The sequence below is a fragment of the Anser brachyrhynchus genome (genome assembly GCF_964034855.1).
Source record: "Anser brachyrhynchus genome assembly, chromosome: Z".
NCBI lineage: Eukaryota > Metazoa > Chordata > Aves > Anseriformes > Anatidae > Anser > Anser brachyrhynchus.
The window spans coordinates 21,088,824-21,101,926 of record NC_137697.1 but is presented as its reverse complement, the minus strand read 5'-3'; the positions used below and the strand labels follow the sequence as shown (position 1 = coordinate 21,101,926).

General features: G+C 37.0%; 1 protein-coding gene and 1 long non-coding RNA gene across 8 annotated transcripts in view; one reads left to right on the top strand and one right to left on the bottom strand.

Moving 5' to 3' along the window:
* The window catches only part of IQGAP2 (IQ motif containing GTPase activating protein 2), a 127,002-nt gene that overhangs the window by 103,152 nt on the left and 10,747 nt on the right, over positions 1–13,103 (top strand). For all 7 annotated transcript variants that reach the window (XM_080573845.1, XM_080573842.1, XM_080573840.1 and 4 more), the window contains 11 exons: positions 88–171; positions 573–644; positions 761–830; positions 1,148–1,356; positions 2,058–2,207; positions 2,706–2,869; positions 3,550–3,774; positions 5,143–5,283; positions 5,615–5,699; positions 7,909–8,141; positions 9,728–9,860. In XM_080573845.1, the coding sequence (XP_080429971.1) occupies positions 88–171; positions 573–644; positions 761–830; positions 1,148–1,356; positions 2,058–2,207; positions 2,706–2,869; positions 3,550–3,774; positions 5,143–5,283; positions 5,615–5,699; positions 7,909–8,141; positions 9,728–9,860 (1,566 nt within the window). The remainder of the gene's footprint in view (positions 1–87; positions 172–572; positions 645–760; positions 831–1,147; positions 1,357–2,057; positions 2,208–2,705; positions 2,870–3,549; positions 3,775–5,142; positions 5,284–5,614; positions 5,700–7,908; positions 8,142–9,727; positions 9,861–13,103) is intronic.
* LOC308185567 lies at positions 9,885–13,098 on the bottom strand. Its single transcript, XR_013943470.1, has 2 exons — positions 11,541–13,098; positions 9,885–10,950 (listed from the first exon to the last, which is right to left on the bottom strand). It is a non-coding gene; the product is annotated as an uncharacterized lncRNA (long non-coding RNA).

Below are 13,103 nucleotides of genomic sequence, written 5' to 3'. Positions count from 1 at the left end.
CTTGTAACATACACACAGAAATTGCTAACAATGTTTATGTAGACTTAAATATCAGTTTCTTATTAACAATGTCTCCTTATAAAACAGGCTTTCTGGAAAGGATTCAAACAAAGAAAAAGCTACGTTGACAGATTGAAGGTGCTTCAAGGCAACGTTGGTGCTATTGTCAAGGTAAGACTACACTCTGCTTCTCGGTCTAAGTATTCTTCATCCCTTGACTTGGTTCTCTGGTGCCTGGGAATCTGAGGCTAGCAGCAGAAAATGAATGGGCTCGTTCTCCAGAAATTTATATGGTGCTTGAATGTTAATTGACAGATTTAATAAACAGAAAGCTTCTTGAAAGCTGTGTGCTTGACTTCTATAAGGCTTTGAGCTTGAGTGGATCATAACAGATTTTCTTACACTTCTCTTTCTGTAATACTAAGTTAGAGAATATTGGACATATATACCACAAGCACATGAGACCAGCGTGCCTACAACAGAGGACTGTCAGATACAAATTTAAAACACATGCACTCAGATACACACATACAAACCATTTGTGCAGAATGTGTTAATTTTTTATTTTTCAGATTCAATCATGGGTCAAAATGTGGCTAGCAAAGAGAGCTTACAGGAAGCGGCTGCAATACTTCAAGGATCATGTAAGTCCTTTTTCTTCATTTTGAACACGGAGCAGTAAATAGGGTAATATGACTACATGCACATTACAGAAATATGTCCTAACTCAGTTCTTTTGCTTGATCTTTGTACCTTACAGAATGAAGAAATTGTGAAGATACAAGCATTTCTCAGAGCAAACAAAGCCAGGGAGGACTACAGAACACTAAGTAAGTGGTAATGGTTATTTGCTGTATATCTGGGCAGAAGTATGTTACTGTGTGTCACTTAAAAAAAAAAAAAAATCATCCAAGATTTTAGTTTCCTATTCGCTTCAAAAGCAGATGCAAACAGTTGGAAACCAGTTGTCTTACCTGTACTATTTTACATACTTGTACTTAGACTGTATGATAAACATTCAGCTCATGCTTCTAACTGTTATAACCTTTCTGCAGTTCAGCTTTTTCTACACTGTAATCAGTTTCTCAAGGGTTTTACACGTGTTTAGTAATGTTTTAACTAACAAGCCATTTTTCTTCAACTATAGTTGGTGCTGAAAATCCACCATTGCCTGTCTTGCGCAAATTTGCCTACCTCTTGGACCAAAGTGACTTAGATTTTCAAGAAGAACTAGAAGTAACAAGACTAAGAGAAGAAGTGGTTACAAAAATTCGATCCAACCAACAGCTGGAAAAGGACTTGAACTTAATGGATATAAAGATTGGGCTGCTGGTGAAAAACAGAATCACTCTTCAGGTCAGCAGACTGTTCAGGTTTACTTAGTAACATACACTGACCACTTCTCTGTGTTAGAGCTCAGGATTAAAGAAACACACAGTGGTTGATGTTGGAAGTGACCTCTGGAGGTCACCTGTCGTGCTCAAGCAGGTCTACCTAGAGCAGGTTGTCCAGGTCCCTCTCTAGGTGGCTTTTGAAGATCTCCAAGGAGAGAGACTCCACAACCTCTGGGCAACCTGTGACAATGCTTTATCACCCTCAATTAGTTACAATACTGGCAAAGGAAGCACTTGCTTTGCTTGTTTTAAGTAATCTCGTCAGAATAGCTTGTGTGAGAAGTTGCTCTTTTGTCCTGAGTGGTATTCCTGTTTGCCACCGAATGTCACTTTGTTGGACAAAGCAGCAAAACAGTAATTATTTGGCAGACTTAAAGCATTTTGGTAGAATGGAGTAGTCTTCTGATCATATTTGAGAGATTGTTCATTAAATAATGAATGAGTCTATACATGAGATCAGATTTCCCAGACAATCACTGTTGGCAAGCCATACTGGTGGCAAAATAAAAATGTTCAAAAGAGCAGCCAGTGAATAAAGTAGCAAAAAGTACAAAGCTGCTAATAAATGACCTCATTGCCACATATAAAATAGTTGGAAAAAATGTTATTTTTTCCTATTTGCCTTTTACATTTATATATAATATAAACCTTTGATCATTGCAGGATGTGGTATTGCACAGTAAGAAACTTAACAAAAAGAGCAAAAATCAGCTAGAAGAGATGGTTATGGTTGACAAACAGGGTATCAAAGGCTTGAGCAAAGAGAGAAGAAAAAAACTGGAGGCATATCAACATTTATTCTACCTTTTACAGGTAAGTCTTAGAGTAAAAATTAACATGAGAGCAAATAGCTGAAGAAAATAAGTATATTGCTTGCTCTATTTTAGCAATGTCAGTAGTGGTTATGAAAAGATTTCCACAGGAGTGTTGTATGTAGACCACGGTAAATACTGTCTTGGTCTTCTAATGTTTCCTGCAATTGAGAAAATCCATGCTGTCCTTAAACTGTGCAAGAAATACAGATGCTTTATTGTTGAGAATAACTTCAGGCCATACTGAAACCAAATAAATATTTTCTTCCCTATATCTTTTAGTCCACATGAATTACTGTTAATTTTAGCCTTCACTGTATGTGGTTCAAAGGAGGCTGTCTGACAAGCAGGTTAAAGCATATAATAAATTTTGCGCCCTTCCAATTAATCACATCTCACCTAAAATTTTCTAGAAGCTTAGATCTTCCCAGGGCAGATGCCCTTTGTAGCGATGGTTTATCTCAGGAAATAATGTTCAAATAATTTCTTTGTTTTGTAGACTAATCCCATGTATCTGGCGAAGCTGATTTTCCAGATGCCTCAAAACAAATCAACCAAGTTTATGGATACAGTTATCTTCACTCTCTACAACTATGCCTCTAATCAACGAGAAGAATATCTGCTTCTCAAACTCTTTAAAACTGCTCTAGAAGAGGAAATAAAGTATGTGCATTTCGTACAAGACTTTAGTTAATTTGTCTGACAAGCATTTCAGTAAATTCTTCATACCTAAAAGAATTTGATGGTTAAATTTTTAATTGCTGTAAGACCATGTATATAAATTTCAGTGGAGAATTTTGCTTTCAAGGTAATAATTTACCCTGAAAATTAACTAATAAACCCTGCGAAATTAGCACTTCAGTTTAGAAAAATCTTCCTATGTTGAAGAATATTTTTTGTGATAGTCACTTCAGGAAAAAAAAAAGGGGGCTCTCTTGCTTTTGTGATCGAGTATTTAAGGGTGAGGAAGTCTTTTTTTTCTGCGTAGGTATGTATTCTGAAAGTGTAGTAAAGATGGTAGTTTTTAAAAAAAAAAAAAAAAAAACTGAAACCTTGTTTTATGCATTTAGCAGGCATTTGGGCCCTGATTTGTTGTTTTGTGGATTTTTCTTAGCGATCATTCACTATGCTGTGTTCCAGGGACATTATATTAACTCACACTAGCATTCAGATACTAACTGCTACAATATTGTTCTATAGAGGAGTCTAAGAAATAGTCTGCATAAACATGTTTGAATATGCAAAAAGGGTGCTTTCAAAAGAGTGGTTTCTGAAAAATGCTTAAAAACATTGATAACTGCATACATAAGTAAGATCTTTAAACCTTTCTATTGTTGATACAGCTCTAAGGTAGACCAGATACAGGATATTGTCACTGGAAATCCCACTGTCATTAAGATGGTCGTCAGCTTCAATCGAGGTGCTCGTGGACAGAACGCTCTGCGTCAACTCCTGGCACCAGTAGTGAAGGAGATCATGGATGACAAGTCCCTCATAATCAACACTAGTCCTGTAGATGTGTACAAGTCATGGGTAAACCAGCTAGAAATGCAGACTGGTGAGGCCAGGTGAGGAAGCTGGATGTACCATACCATCTCTTACATACTTAAGGGATCCCTCAGTTTAACTTCCCCTTTCCTTCTCTGACAAACTGTGTTTGTGTCTATCCCTCCCTCCCCCATCTTTCCATAACACAGTGGGATGCTTTCTTGGGGAGATGTGCTTGAAATATTGTACTTTAACCTGTTCTGAACAATAAATTACTTTTACAGAATCACAGAATGGTTTGGGTTGGAAGGAACATTAAAGATCACCCAGTTCCACTCCCCCCTACTATTGGCGGAGACACCTCCTACTAGATCAGGTTGCTCAAAGCCCCATCCAATCTGGCCTTGATCACCTCCAGGGATGGTGCATCCACGGCTTCTCTGGGTAGCCTGTTCCAGTGCCTCACCACCCTGAGAATAAAGAATCTCCTCCTTATAGCTGATCTAAACCTACCCTCTTTTAGTTTAAAGCCATTCCCTGTAGTCCTATCCCTACACTCCCTGACAAAGAGCCCCTCCCCAGCTTTCCTGTAGGTTCCCTTTAGGTACTGGAAGGCCACTTAGAGGTCTCCCCAAAGCCTACTCTACTGCAGGCTGAACACCCTGCAACTCCCTCAGCCTTTCTTTTTTCTAATTTAAGCGATCCCAAGGGTTTTATTCAAGTGACATCTGTACCACTGCTGTGATTGCTTATGGCTTGAGGGGAAAAATCAGATGAGGAAAAGGGCAAAGAAAAGTTCTCTATGAATTCCCACTTCCCCTCATCACCCTTGCTTTCAAAGCTTCTGCTCTACAACTAATCACACAAGCTCCTCTAGCACCCCTACAGATTATTCTAGAAATGATGCCAGATGATCCCAGTTCCTGAAAGTTTACTTGCTGGGAATCTAAATTTGCTTCCAAGTATAACAACATTCCTTAAACCTTTGGACTGGCTCGGGCTAATCAAAAAGAAAATACAGTTTATGTTCATTCCACATCCTTTCAGATCTGAAAATGATCAGAAGTCATTTACTTCATCTTTACAAGTATAGTAAGCCATGCCTTGAAATAATTTACAGCACTTTGTTTTATTTTTATAGCAATGTGATAGTACTGTCCTTCTGAAGAACTATGAATTGGAACTTTTTTAATCCATTTTCAAGTTTAGGAATCCTCTTTTGTAACAAAGGGAAGGAACATGGCCTTGTGCGCCCTTACCCAAATGAAGAGTTCCCTCCAAAAAAGAAGCTAATGCACATGACATTCTTGTTAAAATTATTGTTACTGTGTAAACTTCAGCTGTATTTGTGTTTTTGTGTTCACTGACTCCTATGAGGCAAAAAAAAAAAAAAATCTATTTTATTCTCAAATATGCTTAGCATGGTTTAATGTCTGTTTGCTTTACAGCAAATTGCCATATGATGTTACTACGGAACAAGCATTAACACACACAGAAGTGGTCAGTAAATTGGAATCATCAATTCAGAGTTTGAGAGCAGTAACTGATAAAGTTCTCACATCCATTTTTTCATCTCTCAATATGATGCCGTAAGTGCTGAGTTGATGACTCTATCTGGTTCAGTTCATGTGAACGGTGAAGCTTCATATAAACCTGGGCAATGGTGATCCTTTCAAATTACATGATTTGATATGTGCATCTCAGATGACTTCCCCAGTAGAGGGAGTGGTTTTCCCACTTCTACTCTGCTTTAGTCTTGTGAATGTCTACATATACTTGAAACTTCTTGTATTTTCCATTACCATTTGTTTTGTGTTTTAAGTAGCTGACAGAAGAGCCAGTAACTTGGTTTACTAGTATGATTTGTTTGTTTCATCTAAGTCTTTCCATTATTTTTCTTTTCGTCTGTTCCACATGTAGTTATGGAATGAGATATATAGCCAAAGTTCTGAAGAGCTCGCTCCATGAGAAATTCCCTGATGCAACAGAAGATGAACTACTAAAGGTAGACTTCCAAGGGCAAACTGCCAACAGCTTGTTCTTTTGATGCCAAAGGGGATTTTTATTGATACTAAGCATTCTAATGAACTGATAAACAGCATTTATTTGAAGGGATCTGGTGTTACTTGGGTTTTAAAGGGGTGGTAGAAGAGAAAGAGAAGGGAATTCTGTTGCCACAACCTAGATTTCTTAGTCTGTGTGCTCAGCAATTCTTAATGACACTGCTCAACTTCTTTTAGATAGTAGGCTTATTAACAGTTCTTAGAGGTTTAGGCTTTATTTGAATCATCTTGCTTTTTGGTTTTGTATTTTTGCCATTCCCACCGGAGGTCCTTTCATGAAGAACACAGTGGTCTTGATTTTTATATTTTTCTCTTCCCTGAAGTTAAGTTAGCATATGAAAAGTAATATATTTAATAATAATAATAATAAAAAAAGGTATTTTAATTTAAAGACACTGCGGAAGAGCTGTAAAAACAAGTTACAAGTAGGTCCTTTCATTGTATTACACACACTTAAGGTAGTTGTGTAGTTAGTAGTTGGTAGTTAGTTCCACAACTAAAAGTTGTGGAAATGAAGCTTAGACTGAAAAGTAAACTGTGAGTGACAAGTATGGCACTGGCACAGTGATCATCTTTAACCAGTCATATAGCCATTGTGCCTTTTTAGGGGCCTTGCTCCATGAGCCAACAGCCAACTGAAAGACTGACAACTCTCAAATTACAACTATTTATATTTCAGTAAAGGTGCTTTTATTAGTGTTTAATGAAATGGTTCTAAAATTGCAAGGTATCCATTTCAATGGGACTTGCCATATATGTATATATATGGCACCAGGCAGCATTTCTGAAGTACTTCTGTCCATCACTTCAGCAAGGCAGATTAAAGTATTGCTTGACATAAGAAATAAGTAGAAAATAGAGCATAAAGCATCCAACTGAAAGCCTTTGTGCAAGCTGGAGGTTCAACAGGTGACTACACACAAACTAAGGGTCTATGCAGAAAGAAAAGTTGTTCCTTTTTCTGGGACCAGGAAAGATATGAAACAGCCATCTGCATGATACAAGTTACTGCAAGATCATTGTAGAGAGTGCAGTTTTGGAAAACCTGTTTTTCAGTCTCTTAATAATTAAAAGAAAAAAAACCAAAAAAACATTAAGAGACTTGTCTCTTAATGTCAATGGATGCATTAAACATTGGCAACTGTCTCTTGCACTTCAGAAAATGAACCTGTGGAGACAAACCTATCAAAATCTAGAAGGAAAGTTGTATGTGTCTTGATGTGTTCAACTCAATGCCTTGCACTAGCTTGCCTAAATCTAGCAGTACCAAATTGAAACTTTATTTTAAAAGTCTATAACTGATGCTTTAAAAGGCACAAATTCTAAATACAAAAATGATTGAGTGTTGTTTAATTGAAAATATTCATTACAAAGTTTGGAATACATATATTTTTTAAATTTTGCTGTGGAGCAAATCCAATGAATGTAAGAACTGACTCAGCTTAACAGACTATTAATCTTTGAAGAGTTGTTATGACAAAAGATTGATTCCATTCCTTTATGAATTTGGCTTTTGGTACTTTAATGAACTTCAGCTTTTGCATTAAGTGTTATTGGGACATTTGTCAAAGTGTTGGAAGAATTTGTTGTGAGATGAGCAATTGATTTTTCTCTTCCTTAGTAGTTTAAAATAGCTCTTAAATATCTAGTAAATTGAATATTTTACCCAGAAACTTTGTTACTCCAAAGCTTAAAAATAAACTATTTATAGTTTTTATTGCTGGTGGTGGTTTAAATATAAATTAGAAGATTCCAGTGTATGTCTGGTAGGTTTCTGACAGTCAAAACCAGATGGTTATTTTTAATGGAAATAATGTAGTTGAAATCGAGCAATTCTATTTCTAAACATTTTTTTTAATACATAGCTGTCTGATATTTTGGAAAGATGTTTAAAAACGTGAATGGTTTTACATGGAAGTATGTATGCTTGGCTTTTTATTGTGTTATGGCATTGTGCACGTTACTGTCCTTGCATCATATAAAAGATCACAGACTCTTTTCAGTTAGACACATAGGTAAGACATACATCCTAGGAGTTTTTCCTTGTTTTCTACCACCAGTTCATATGGTCTAAGTTGGAAGTGATTGATAATGTTCTGTAAAATGTGATTATGTATGAAAAAGAAATTCTCTTAATTTTTTTCTTTATAGATTGTTGGAAACCTCCTGTACTATCGCTATATGAACCCTGCCATTGTTGCTCCTGATGGTTTTGATATAATTGATATGACAGCCGGGGGCCAGATACACCCTGACCAGAGGAGGAATCTAGGTTGTGTGGCAAAAGTCCTTCAGCATGCTGCTTCTAACAAGCTCTTTGAAGGCGAGAGTGAACACCTGTCATCTATGAATGCTTACCTCTCACAGACATACCAGAAGTTCAGGTATGAAAGGCTCTCACAATTAGCTATACAATAAGAGTGCTCTTCTAGGATGAGTAAGGAAGACTAGTTTGTGCATTCTGCAAATAATAATAATGCCCTGCTCAAAGTTTAGTGTTGAATGATTCTCACTGAGGAAACTGAAGCAGAAGGAGCATGTTGTATTTCTACTTGAGCATTACTAGGAACACCAATCAGCTCTGCTGATTTCGTTGCAGTAAGACTTCCTTACTGCAAATATAGATTATGAGAGCAGCATGGAATTCACAGTCCAGCAGAAACATTTGTGTTCCTCAGGTGGGTGGGATAACTGAATGTTTTGTCTGAGGAAAAGACTTACTGATGAGGAAAAAGTTGCTTTTTTCATTTTTATTCTTTCATCTTTGTCAAGAGATTTTATTCTTTCATCTTTGTACAGTCATAGGAAACTGCTTGTTTTGTTATACTACAGGACACAAGTTTGTTGGAATTATTGACCATCTTTTTGTGTGGTTGCTATTATATTGAAGTGTTCTTCTGCCCTGTGTCAAACTTATTTTTGTAACTTTTATGCTTATTGACCATGCTTAATAAAAGCAAATGTACTGTTCATATAATGGGTTTCCTTGAGAGATCAGCCATGAACACAAAGGCATGACCTTAGTCACTCTATTTATTTAAGGTATTATTTAAGGGCATGACATAAACATGACAAATAGGGTAGAAAGTGTAGCAAGATCAACAAATGTTAATAAAGGGAAGAACCTACTCTAGCTAGTCCTTTGATTACTACAAAAGGAAGAATTCCTCTTTTAATGAAGCCAGTTTCTTACAAGACTGAGTCTCTGGGGATCTTTACTTAAAACAGAAGTGCCCTGCCTACCTTAGACACCAATGGTGGTTAATCCCAGCTGCTCAGGTTCAGATCCTCTGACTTTGGAAAACACACTGTTCCTTTGGCAGGAGGACCTTGCTGTTTCTTGGTTGTCTATGCATATCCCTGAAGCTGTTAATAGCTCAGAGTAAATCATTGTCTTGCAAAGTAGGAGTCTGTTCTCCACGTAGTTCCAAGTTGATATAATGCTTGAAGCATTTTTTGCATTTTTTCCTCTCAAGATCCTTGGATTTTAAACAATGCCATATTTTATGACACCTCAGTTTGATTTGAGGAAGTGATTTAAATTTTGTAGCCCAAAGTTTAATAATTTGGTAATTTTATGTAGCTATCTCAAATAATTTCTTCTCAGCACACTTCATACTACAAAGTGCATTTATAACACCAGAGGGTATTTCTGTGGAAATCCTTTCATAACTACTTAAGCATTAAATATGGGTTTCTCTAAATATTTTGGATTTGCCAAGTTATCACTCCTTGCAGAATCAGGAGAAAAATCTTACCTCAAAAATAATCTTTCACCAGCTGTCCAGGAAGTCATCTTTAGTGTTTAAAGGAACCTTTCTTCAGAGGCAACGTATTTACACATCAACATAGAGTAGATTGCAGATAAGACAAATATAAAGCATGTTGATTACTTGGTTATATTTTTTATACAGCCAAACTAAAGAGAATTTATAGGTAACAATTATTAATGTCTCTCGTTTTCTCTTAGAAATTTTTTTCAGGCAGCATGTGATGTTCCTGAGCCAGAGGAGAAATTCAATATTGATGAATACTCTGATATGGTGACCCTCAGCAAACCTGTTATATATATCTCAATTGAAGAAATTATCAATACCCATTCAGTAAGTGAATATACTTATTAGGAGACTAAAATGTATAAATTATGAAATAATTATAACAGTCTCTGAGGAAAGTTTAAAGTGTGTTTCTTTTGAAAGAATTTCTTCAATGTCTAGTATGATTTGACATTGAGTATTAGATTTCATTTTTCCTAGAGGACTGCTTCCATGTAAAAGCACTGTCTTGAATAACAATGAGAATATAACATTATATGATGGGGGAACATTTTTGTTTCCATCTAGTGTGATATTGCTAACTTATTTATATTTATAAACACTTTCCTGTCTTGGTTAAGAAAGTAAGCACAATTTGAAGAAGTTCCTTTGATGCTAGGAAAACAGGAAAACTCAGTGTATTTTGTTTCATACATCATATATGCATTGTATTGGAAGCAGATGTAAATATCTGATTTAGGAAGGACTGAAGCCGTTTTTCCTGACAGATCTTTTTTCCTGGGTAAAGAATAGAATCATAGAATCATAGATTAACTGCAGTCCATAGATTGATTTAGGGTACAAGTTAAATGTCTTCCACGTGGTCCTCTTGAAGCTGGGTTAATATTATTTTCTAGCTTAAAAAAAAAGGGGGGGAGGCTGGGGGGCGGGGGGGAAGTACCACAGAGAACCTCTCCCTAATGTTTTCAGATATGCTATAGAAAAAGTAGAGTGCCCAACTTCCAGTATACGACATTGCAAGTTCTCTTTATTCAACTGAAAACTAATAGCCTGGTCTGCTAATAACATGCTTGCTGGATAGTCTTTGTGTCTATTTTTTCTTTTAATTTAAGGCATAGACCTATTCCTTTATGCCACTCATTGGTGACATTTATACGCTAGTCTTATTCAACCACTACTTCTAGTGAGGTTGTTTCTTCTCTAATACGTCCTTGGAGTTGAAAGTGACAATTACTGTGCTATTCTGATTTTGTTGATAAAATATCCTATAAAATATGAAATAACTTAATGAAAGTAAATTGCTAAACAAAGGAGATCAAGAAGATTGGTCTTTTTTGATAATATCACAACACAGTCCTCTGCTTGCAGAAAGTAAGCAATTAGGTGTGAATACTACACATTATTTTAGTGCAGTGTCCTGGTTCCAGTTAGGACAGAGTTAAGTAGCTCATAGTAGCTGGTAGGGTGCTATGTTTTGGATTAGGATGAGAAGAGCGCTGATAACATGCTGATGTTTTAATTGTTGCAGAGCAGTGTTTACACCAGGCCAAGGACTTTTCGGCTTCTTGCTCTGTCCTGCCAGCGAGCAGGCTGGGGGTGCAGCAGGAGCTGGGAGGGGACAGACCCAGGACAGCTGACCCAAACTGGCCAAAGGGGTATTCCATACCATCTGACGTCATGCTAAACAATATATAGGGGTGGCTGGCCGGGGTGGGGGGGGCCGGCTGCTCAGGAATAGGCTGGGCATCGGTCAGCGGGTGGTGAGCAATTGCATTGTGCATCACTTGTTTTCTTACACAGTATTATTGTTAATACTATTACCATTATCACTATTATTATTATTATTGTTATTATTATTTTCCTGTCTTAATAAACTGTCTTTATCTCAACTCACAGGCTTCACTTTCCCGTTTCTCTCCCCCCATCCCAGAGAGGGAGGGGGGAGGGTGAGCGAACGGCTGTGTGGTGTTTAGCTGCCAGCCGGGTTAAACCACAACATGCAGTAACTCTAGCAGATGATCTTCTTTTACCAATGCCACCTCTTCCACTAAACGTCTTGAATGCTTTCATCTGAATTGTCTTCTCCTGCTTTATCTTCCCTATGAATGTAAATTCAGCTTTTCATTCTGGTCATGCAGCTCAAAATTAGTTTGAGTAACAGGATATGCATAAACATCCTGTCCTTTGTCATACATAGTTCAGTTTTAAAAAAAAGTTCTCGAATCTGTCCTCTGTCATCAGCTCTGGTGGCAACTGCTTAACTTTTTTCTTTTCACAACTCTTTAGGATGCAGCTGGAATGAGAGATCCGTTAGATTCATCAGCTTTGTTTTTTTGGCACTTCCCTGTTTATCTCTTGACTGAGAGAGGACTTGTTCTGTGAATGTATTTTTCATTCTGTGCTTGTATACAGTTAAGCATGGTGGAGCTTTACCCAGTATGCGTAGAGTTTCTCAGCAATTCTCACAATATGATGCTCAATGTTATGTACAGTGTAGGGTAGTTGCTGCACTTAAGTCTGAGAAATTAACAATTACAGGCTTATAATTCTCACTTAAGACTGAGAAATTAAGTTACAGTCCTATGGTTCTCACTTAACTGTCCTGTTAGTATGACTGAAATGCTGACGTGCCTTTGCTTTCTGGGCTTGGACTTTTTAGTTGTCAGTAAGTTTATAGTAACCATTAACTTTTGACTAAAAATAGCTTGCAGTGCTTAAACTACTTAGTGTCCTGGAGTTTTTGGCTACTATGCATGCTTTGCTATAGTTAAATTTCAAAGAAGCTTAGTGACCCTTTGCCTTTCCGTCAGGCTTCCAGATAAGGAATACTCCTTCTATGGCAAATGAACTGTTGGATTTTGCAGTCATCTATACTGCCGACTTAATCTAACTCAACATGAGATCACTTTTTCATTAATAGTGAGAACCTGTTTACAGGAAAATGTTATTGCCCATCCATGGTCTTTACTAACTTGTTTTACCAGTATTTTTGTGGCTTAGTTTGGGAAGATGTCCAGGTGCAATGAAAGTTACTGTGAATATGTTCATAAATATGCAACTTCTGCTTTACTGTTTCTTATAGTCCTAGGTGCTGCGTAGCTTCCTTTCTTACTTATAAGACAGAGCTATTTCTGAAAGGTATCGGTAACAGTATTGTATTTCAAAATAGCTACTAGAATGGTTATACAGGGGAAAAAAAAGATATCTTTCTACACAACCACTGACCCTGTCTTCATCCCTTTGTATGCTCAGTTCAGGATGCTGCACTGAAAGGCACTGCTTGGGTTGTTACCCTGAAGGCAAATCTTAAGCTTTTTTCTTCTCAGTTGTGATGTTCAGCACTGAAGGTGACTTGCAGAGGAACACAGCAAGCTGCCTTACTGCAAGAACAATTCTAAAGTCTTTGTCTAGAAAGGAGTATGCTTCTTCTCCCTGCCTCCCACCCACTTTAGTTCCTCCATAATGCTGATCACAATCCATCTTTTTTTCAGTATATAGTCTCCAGATTTCTTTACAAGTATAAAGACACTGGGTATGGTTTTTTGGAATTATGTCTTTATTTACATTTGT